Raw genomic sequence first — 10430 nt, 5'->3', positions numbered from 1 at the left:
GATTCTAAACCGTTACACCATACAATTACACATTATCAGTAACTTTCAAAGTTATCTCAATAAGCTTCCATGAACCATTCAGACAAGTCTCATTCAAAGAAAATCATACAAAAAACACATGTTACAAATCCTAATGTCTAAGCCTAATCTCTTTGGTTTACAACGTTGAACTTAATGCCATGCGACTTCGTTTCCACCCCTCTTCGTGACCGTCTTGCTCTTTCCATAACCATAGATCCATACATGCTCGGGAAATCCATAACTTGACACTCAAATCATACCCGCCACCATGAAAAATGCTGCATCAATACAATATAAATACATTCAACATACACTTCAAATGCATCATCTTTTGTTTCAAGGTGCAGCCACCACAACCTGCAAATCATTAAGCCAAAACAGCTCACTAACCATGGAACAAACTCGAAACCGCCCCATTTAACTACATGTAATAACAGCCCTGTAGACTACAATTCGGAAAGATCACACGGCAGCCATTCAAAGCTAACACTGGAAAAAAACAGAAAAGAACAATATGTCATAACTGACCAACATAATTCATTCACAGCTAACTGTTATAACCACCCTCTAACCAACATTGTAACTAACATTTCCACCCTAACCGATTTCTAACCAACTCCTAACTAACATATAATAGAATTCTGAATCATAACTACCTCCTATAAATTCCTAACAGCATAACAGAATGCAACCGATTCCTAACAGAATTATTCAGAATCAGTAACAGAAAAGTAGGAGGAGGATTCAATAGAGAAAATCAGAACTTGACTAACCTCTCATCTATATAACAAGGTTCCTTCCAATTGATAAACTTCTTCACTCTCTCTGAATCTTCACTCTCTCAAAAATCCATAATCTTCATCTTCATCTTTCTCTCACCATCTTCATCACTACCTCGGCCATTCTTCACAACTCCACACTTACTTCCCATTCACCACCATTCTTCTTCCACCTTCATTCACAATCTTCAACTCTCCTTCACCTCATCAATCTTCAATCTCAGAATTTAACTCTCTCCAATCTTCTTCAATTTCTCTTTCTCGATCTCCATCACAACCTGCTTCAATACCTCTTCACCCTCTTCAATCACCACAAAAACCAGAAGCGCTTCATCTTCAACGCACATCTTCAACAAAACTCTATCATTCTTCATCTCTTTCGTTCTTCATTCTTCATCCTTGAATCCACAGAATAACATACAGAATAGAGAATCAGAAGAAATCGTAACAAAAAGGAGATATGTCAGAAAAGATGTGGCACAAAAAGGAGAACGAACCTGTAACCGAATAGCCATCACTCTTCATATCCAACGTTCTCCCTTCATTGTCATCGCCACTTTCGCATCTCAATAACCTCATGAATTCACCAACATCGTAACATCAATCTTCAAGTACAATTTCACCGTCATACTGCAACTCCATCAAGAACTCATCGTCATCTTCTACAACCTGCGACAAACGGCATTCAATAAGTTTCAACGCCGAGTTCGATTGGAAGAAAAAGCCAAGATCGTTATCGAATCAATTCGTTCTCTGGTCTTTCGGAATTTTCCGTCGCATCCACCGTCGGAGTGAGTGGCTCCGGTGTCTGTTACTTTGAGTGAATCGGAGAGGTCGGAGACGAGACGAGAGAACGGCGAGGCAGAGAAACGAGAGAATATTTGTTTTGTGTTATTGATTCACGGTGGCCAGCAATTTGATTGGAGAATATCATAGAGGGAGCACCGTCCGCCGTTCTTGGGAGAGAGGAAGATGAGTTGAGAGAAGCTTAGAGGTCACAATACGATAACCCTAATTTCAGTCTTTCCCTCTTTCAATTATTTTCATTTTTTAATTATTTGTTTTTTATTTTATTTTTTAAGAAAAATGATAAAGTCTGAATAATAATTGGATCTTTGGGCCATGGCTTAGATTGCTGTAGTGTACCCCCCTGAGGCCCATTGCTAAGCATCTTTTTGGAAAACTGAATCTAAGTAACAAAAAAAAAACCTCTGGGCCTCCTCTGTTTGGGCCAGGCGCCTATTTTCTGAACTGCACCACTGAATTCAATTTTCAACCCCCCTGACTCCATAAAAAAAATATTAGATTTTGATTTCCATTTTAGATTTTTTTATAGGTTTTTTTTAGATATTAAAAGACAATAAAACCAATAAAAATTTCCTTGTTAGATTGTTTAGATCACTTTTGGGTTTAATTTTAGTCTTAAAATTTTCTCACAAAAAACTCATAAAAAATAGTAGTATTTTTAGTTCAATCTTGTACTATATTTTGACTTGTTTCATTTCATGCTTTTTACCAATTTTTGTATCATTGTATTACTTGATTTTGCTTGTAGTTGTGCCTTTATTTTGCATGTCCCTTAGATCTTAGGGCTTATAATCAGTAGCATGACTTTAGGCTAGTTTTCTTTCATAACTATTAGGTTAGAATAATAATTAGGCTAGTCTCCCCCATTTCATTTCTTTTTTCTTTTCAACTTCTAAAATACTTAATAAATAGAGACGCGAATCACACATTACTAATAGTGAGAGAGAGAGAGACGAGTGGGATTTATTCCCTAATCTGTTTCTTAATCACTTAGTGGGAGAGAAATGAGTGGGATTCATTCTCTAATCTGTTTCTCGATCACTATATAATGGGAGAGAGATGAGTGGGATTCATTCTCTAATTTGTTTCTCTACTGTTATACACTTTTATGTGATTCAAGTTGCAAACATATTCCCCTTAAAAAACACCCAACCAAAAACACTTAAAACACCTAACAATGGTTCAAATTCAAAACAAAGTAGAGAAAGTGGTGAGTGGCCCAGTATTGGGAACTGTTCATCACTCATCTACCCTAAAAGACACAAACCAATCATTTCTTTTTCTTCTTTCTAAGGGAAATGTTATTTCCGCTCGAACGCATCGTAGGTCGATCCCTTATGCAAGAACGCGAACGTTAACTCCGCCCAACTAAAAAACACAAAAACAAACAGAAACATGTGAGCCGAGCTACGGTAACTCTGATTCCTGAAAAGGATATGTAGGCAGCAGGGTAGGGCCCGTGCGAGTACAATTCTTTATTTTCCCTACATTATGCATTCATTCACATATAGACATAGACATAGTACACACCCTTTAGATAGAAACAAACATAGGTGGATACCATCGAGTACGATGGGCGCGAGGGGTGCTAATACCTTCCCCTGGCGTAACCGACTCCCGTACCTAGTTCTCTGGTCGAAAGACCTCACTCTTATTCTTTGTTAGGTTCCTGATATTCCTCTCTCTTATGGGATAAATATATTAGTGGCGACTCTGTTTATTTTTCGTGAGCGTGCGACACCTTTTCTCATCAATCAAGTTTATCTGATCTAGTCGAGTTTGGAGCCATTCTTCTTCGCCCAAGTCTGCATCTTTCATAATTCTCAGGGAAGGAATCTGAACTTCGATAGGTAAGACCGCCTCCATACCATAAACTAGCGAGAAAGGGGTTGCCCCAGTTGAGGTACGTGCAGAAGCGCGGTAACCATGAAGAGCAAATGGTAACATCTTGTGCCAGTCTTTATATGTCACTGTCATCTTCTGTACAATCTTCTTTATGTTTTTGTTAGCGGCTTCCACTGCACCATTCATCTTTGGTCGATACGGGGAAAAATTGTGGTGTTTGATCTTGAACTGTGTGCAGAGCTCAGTGATCATCTTGTTGTCCAGATTAGTACCATTATTTGTGATAATCCTTTCAGGGATGTCATACCGACAGATGAGATTTTGCTTGATGAATCGAGCCACAACATTTTTGGTAACTGAAGCAAATGAAGCCGCTTCCACCCACTTCGTAAAATAACCGATAGCCACAAGGATAAAGCGATGCCCATTGGAGGCAGTACGTTTGATTTCTCCGATCATATCAATGCCCCACATTGCAAAAGGCAAAGGAGCAGTCAAGACATTTAGTGGAATTGGAGGTACGTGTACTTTGTCAGGGTAGATTTGACACTTATGGCAAGTCCTGGAATGATGGTGGCAGTCAGTCTCCATGGTGGACCAGTAATAGCCTGCTCTCAAAATCTTTTTAGCCATGGTATGTCCACTGGAATGAGTTCCAAAAATACCGTCACGCATGTCTTCCATTATTTCTTCTGCTTCCTTCTTGTTCACACAACGAAGCAGGGTCGAGTCGTGATTACGCTTGTATAAGATTCCATTACTCAGGAAGAACTTGGTAGAGAACCTTCTTAGAAACTTCCTATCATTGATGGATGCCCCTTCAAGATATTCCTAAGCTTCGAGGTATCTTTTTACTTCGTAGAACCAAGGTTTCTCGTCTACTTCTTCTGTAACAATCTCACAACAATGTGCCGGCTCATCCAATCTTTCAATAGTGATCATGGGCGCCTCATTCCTGACTTTGAACATAGACGACATGGTAGCAAGTGCGTCTGCCAACTGGTTCTCTTCTCGCGGGATATGCTCAAAAGTAATCTCTTCAATATAAGGGATCAAGGTCAACACATGCTCCTTGTAAGGGATGAGATTGGGAGGTTTCATGTCCCATTCTCCTTTGATCTGACTGATTACTAAGGCCGAGTCCCCATATACTTCTAGAAATTTGATTCTCAAGTCAATTGCGGCTTTGAGGCCCATGATGCACGCTTCATATTCGGCCATATTGTTGGTGCAGTCAAAATATAGTCTCGCACTGAACGGCGTATGACCACCTTAGGGAGAGATAATCACAACACCAATACCATTGCCAAGTGCGTTTGAAGCTCCATCAAAGACCATAGTCCATCGGGATCCTGGTTTAGGTCCTTCATCCGGACCAGGCTCTTCATAATCATTAACAAACATAATATCTTCATTTGGAAACTCAAAATTCATGGACTGATAGTCGTTTACCGCTTGATGAGCCAAATGATCAGCTAGTACACTCCCCTTGATTGCCTTCTGTGTGGTATACTGGATGTCGTACTCTGTCAATATCATTTGCCATCTTGCTATTCGTCTGGAGAGAGTAGGCTTCTCAAATACATACTTGATAGGATCCATTTTAGAGATCAATAAAGTAGTATGGTTCAACATATACTGTCTCAGTCGGCGAGCAGCCGATGCCAAAGCGCAGCAAGTTTTCTCGAGCAGTGAGTATCTTGTTTCACAGTCGGTAAACTTTTTGCTAAGGTAGTATATTGCATGCTCTTTTCGACCTGACTCGTCATGTTGTCCTAGTACACACCCCATTGAATTCTCTAACACTGTTAGGTACATTATCAGAGGTCTTCCTTCAACTAGTGGCATCAAAATTGGAGGCTCTTGGAGGTACTCCTTGATTTTGTCAAAAGCTAACTGACACTCATCGTTCCATCTTACCACTTGATCTTTCCTCAACAGTTTGAAGATTGGAACACAAGTGGTTGTCAGGCGAGAAATAAACCTTGCGATATAATTCAAACGTCCCAAGAAACCTCTGACTTCCTTCTCAGTAAGTGGTACAGGCATCTCCTGAATAGCTTTAACCTTGGCCGGGTCAAATTCAATACCTTTACTACTGACGACGAACCCTAGGAGTTTACCGGATCTTGCCCCAAAAGTGCACTTGTTCGGATTCAATCTCAATTTGTACTTCTTTCTTTTCTTCGTCAGTACCAAGATTCACAACTTCAATCGGCTCTTCGTGTGGCTGTATAGTCTTTTCTTCTTACTCTAACAGTCTGGCAAGTTCTCTGGGAACTTCACAATCTTCCTCGCCTTCATCCTCAGCTTGGTAGATCGGATTATCAAAGTCATAATTGGCAGTAGCAGATTCGTTATCAATGGGATCTAGAGTGGATGTGAATCTGCAGTGTATTATTTGGGTGCGTGTAAGGACACATAGCTATTTAATAATATAAAAAAGCAAAAACATAGAGCGCAATAATTGAATGTGAAACGTCTAATGATTTATTTGAATGAAAATATGATTATGAAATGACAAGCCCTAACAAATGGACCACTGTGCCCCGGGTAAGGCACAAGACTTTAAAGTTTATTGTTTGAATTACATAACCAAAACTTAGAAAAGAAAAAAACAATAAAACAGGAAAAATTGCAATTACTCCTGTTTGAAGGAGATAGATATAACATCTTCGATCTTCCAGTTGTTCAGTCCATTGTCAGGTGTAGGAAAGATCCACTTGTCTAGATTGCAGTTGCTCTCCCCATCTTTTAAAGCATTGACTCCCTTGCTGACGAAGTGAGACATTAATCCTCCAAGGCGAGTGTGATGATTACTCTTCTGAGTTCCAATAGTACAACCTAACCCAAGCTTGTCAAACTTATAGGGGACGTCAATGAGTTGGCCCCAAACAGTACAACCACCTTCTTCAACCACAGCCTTAGCATCCTTCAGAGAAGCCATTGTCGGAGGGATCCGGGTAATTTCAGGAACAATAGGAGCGTGCTTGACAGCAGAGACAACCTGAGGAACCAATTCAAAAGTATGGCAAGGAGTCTCGATGAATTCACCATTCACTTCGACATATTTGTACTTATTAACATAGCTAACCACATATTCTTCTTCCCCATACACAGTGACGATCTTGCCATTTGCAGGGTACTTCAGCTTCTGATGCAAAGTAGATGTCACAGCACTTGCCCCATGTATCCACGGGCACCCAAGCAAACAGGAATAAGCGGGATGGATATCCATCACATAAAACAAGGAGTTGAAAGTCTAAGAACCTACTCTGATAGGGAGCTCAACTTCCCTGTAGACTGTACTCTTCGACCCATCGAAAGCCTTTACCACCACATCACTGGGTTTCAGTATCATCCCCTCAGAATCAAGTCTATCCTGCACCACCTTAGGCAACACATTCAACGAGGAACCGTTATCCACCAGCACATGAGACAGAGTAGTGCCCTTACACTCAATGGAGATGTGCAAGGCCTTGTTATGACTTTTTCCAGCGGGAGTCAAAACAGCATCAGAAAACCCCAGATAGTTATTGGTTGTCAAGCTCGCAACACAGTTCTCGAATTGATTAACAGAAATCTCTTGTGGCACGTGCGTAACCTTTAGAAACTTCATCAGAGCCTTAGCATGAGCCTCAGAATAGGTTAACAATGATAGCATGGATATCTTGGAGGAAGTGTTCCCCAGCTGTTCAATCACATCATAATCACTTTTTGAATGATCTTTAGAATTTCGTCCATTTCTTTCTGGGAGACTTCTTCAGTAGTAGCTTCAACTGGTGTCTGAACTGGTTCCAGCAATGGTCCCTTTCCTCGCACATCAGCAGTCGAATCAGAAACAGGAATTTGAGTTGAGGTATTGGCATCTGGAGAGATTTCCGGGGAGAAAATCCTTCCGCTTCGTGTAACCTTACTGGTCCCCACGATATTTTCAACGTTGGGATTGGGAACTTTGACGGGCTCATCATTCAAGGTTTCTTGTTTCACACCATGGATGTACACATCATTGCCATAGCTCCAAGGGACAGCCTTGTCAGAGGAGTACGGGATTGGACCAAGCTTGGTAATAATCAAGAGAGCTATCTTGGGCTCAGCAGTAATCCTTATGGGGCCCTTGGTAGGAATTCTCACAGGAGTCTTAGAGATCACGGACACGTCTTCGAATTTCAAATTCTGAGCTAGATCTTCACACAAATTTTCCACAGAAGGCATTCTTTCAAACAAGATTGTTTGATTATCCATCAAGTGTTGAATGCCAGTCTTCAACATTGCACAACCATTTGATTGAGACGAACAGTAGTAACAGTCTTCAATACAACCCGGAAATAAACTGGCCTGCAACAGCTTTTTCTTGATAAGAGGGAGAGGAGTGGTCAGGCTCCTCACATCAGTAACATAAGAATTCTCGTCAACAACATTGACTGCCTTGTCATGCTTTGGCATAGGAGCAGTGATAACATTGGGAGTCTCAGGAGGGTCAAACTCGATTTCCCCAGCATCAATCATATCCTGGACCTTATGTTTCAGTGTCCAACAGTTGTTGGTGTCATGCCCCACGCAGTCAGAATGGTACGCACACCTTGCGTTAGGATCGTAGCGAGGAGAAGATGTATTGATGTTTGGTGGAGCTACTGGTGCGAGTAGTTTTTCCTTCAACAGGTGTTGCCATGCCTGATTTAATGACATATTGATCTTTGTGAAGTTTCTTCTGGGCGCGTCTTGTCTGTGTTGGTATCCTTGTTGTCGATTTTGTTGAGTTGTTGATGTAGAAATCAGGACAGCTCCAACAGATTGGCTACTATCATTTTTGTTGCGACCTTTCAGGCCGTGCACAGCATTAGCTTCAATCCTCCCACTATAGGGCTTCTTCGTAACGCCAGAAGAAGTAGCCACCTGAATCTTCCCACTTCGGATGCCACTTTCAACATGTTCCCCAGTCAATATTAAGTCAGTAAAGCCAGCTGATGAACTTCCTAGCAAATGACTGTAAAATGGACCAGTCAACGTACCCATGAACATATCTACCAGCTGCCTATCAACCAAAGGGGGTTGAACTCTGCCAGCCAAATCTCTCCATTCTTGGGCATACTCCTTGAAACTTTCTCTCGGACCCATGGACATGCTCTGCAGTTGTGTACGAGTCGGTGCGAGATCAGCATTATATTGGTATTGCATGTAGAAAGCAACAGCCAAGTCCTCCCAAGTACGGATATTGGTACCCTCCAGCTGATAGTACCATTCGAGTTGAGTTCCTGACAAACTCTCTTGGAACAAGTGGATCCACAGCATCTTGTCAGCGGTGTGAGGTTGGATCTTCCTCACATATGATTTTAGGTGCAGTTTGGGACAAGAAACTCCATCATACTTTGCAAAGGTCGGAGTCTTGAACTTTGGAGGGATCACGACTCCTGAGATGAGCCCTAGTTCCTCAAAGTCTAGTCCTGGTATCTTCTGGATTTCCACATCCTTCATTCGTTCCTCCAACAATCTATACTTATCCTCCGGATACTCTTCGTCATCATAGTACTCCTCCTCTTCCTCGTCTTGCTTTCCAGAACCGTTGTTGCTCGTTTGATCAGTCTTGCCACTAGCACCTTCCTCTTGTTCAGTCTCCTCTTCGATTTCTTTGACCTTTCTGAGAGGGCCTCGGAATCTTCTTCCCATATTGAGAACACCCACAGGTTTCTTGGCCTTCTTCTCCTTCTTAGTAAGGAATGTCTTCAGCTCTTCTTGCCCCTTGGACAAATTCAGGATCAGGGCTTGGAATTCCGCGTTCTGTGCTTGCAGATCCTTGACTGATTGCTCGAGATGATTCATTTTCTTAGCTGAAATAAACAGCGAGAAGATGAGTAACCTGTCGTAGAAACCTGTTATACAATGGTATGAATGATATGTATGTTTATGCAATGTTTTCAAGGACCTTGAAATTTAAATTTTTTTCAACCAAGAAAGAAACTTTCATTAATAACGTTAAAAAAACATAAAACTGTTTGCCATTTTTAGGCTTTACAAAGAAAGAAACTGAAATAGCAAAAACAAAAGCATAAAAAGAAGGTCTTCAAGTCTCCCATGGACGCTTTCGCTTTGCACCAAGGAACGTGTTGATGCTTTGCTCGTCCTGAAGTTGCTTTGTGAGCTCTAATACTTTCTTCTCTTTGGCGCGAAATTGAGCTTCAAAGGTGTCTCATTCTTCCTTCAATTGGATCCAAGATCTCTTTAACTCCTCAAGGTCGGTAGGCATGTCTGGATGAAGAATAACTTGAGGGACCCTTTCCTCGTACTCCGGTTCCACAATCACAGGTCTGACATATGGATATGGCATGACGAAGCGTTGAGCACGAGTACGCACCCATCTGAGATAAGACTCTAAAGGAATGGAGTTCTTTTGACCCCAGCTCTTGCTATCAACTTTGTATACTTTATTCCAAGTGCGTATGAACTCCTGACGTTGTTTTTTAACATCTTCTTCGTAGTTGAAGACAACCCCTTTAATAATCATGTTATGAGGACCATCCCTGTGAGTATAACCAAATTGACGTAGAGCTAATGAAGGATTGTAAGTTATTCCCCCTCTAATGCCAAGGAGTGGCACATTAGGGAATTTCCAACAATGGTCAATAATAGTGACGTATTCCTGAGATATGACGTGCCAACGGATATCTGAATGAGAGAGTGACATAATCCTTCACGACCATTGCATCTTTTGATCATTCCTTAACACTGAACGGGGAAGGTGCGAAATAAACCACCTGGCTAGTAGAGGTGTGAAACACATGAGGTTTCCTCGCTTTTTGCTAGTACGGGTGTGAAGAGAGTGTAGGATATCTCCGAGTAAAGTAGGTACCGGATTGTGATTCAGAAAGATCTTAATGGCGTGCACATCAATGAACTGATCGGGATTAGGAAACAACACCAAACTGTAAATCAATAAAGCTATTATATCTTTAAAGGCATGGTAACTCATGGCCTCCCAGA

At 41.3% G+C, this 10430-nt stretch overlaps 1 protein-coding gene across 1 annotated transcript; it reads right to left on the bottom strand.

Moving 5' to 3' along the window:
- Nucleotides 1-7151: 7151 nt before the first annotated feature.
- LOC131659276 (uncharacterized) lies at nt 7152-9119 on the bottom strand. The gene is made up of 2 exons (XM_058928488.1): nt 8845-9119; nt 7152-8439 (listed from the first exon to the last, which is right to left on the bottom strand). Exons 1-2 carry the CDS (start codon nt 9117-9119, stop codon nt 7152-7154), a joined length of 1563 nt encoding a protein of 520 aa, XP_058784471.1.
- Nucleotides 9120-10430: the final 1311 nt, after the last annotated feature.

The sequence above is a fragment of the Vicia villosa genome, linkage group LG3 (genome assembly GCF_029867415.1).
Source record: "Vicia villosa cultivar HV-30 ecotype Madison, WI linkage group LG3, Vvil1.0, whole genome shotgun sequence".
In the NCBI taxonomy this organism is placed as follows: Eukaryota; Viridiplantae; Streptophyta; class Magnoliopsida; order Fabales; family Fabaceae; genus Vicia; species Vicia villosa.
Note: the sequence above shows the minus strand (reverse complement) of the source record. Positions and strands in the feature narration are given on the sequence as shown.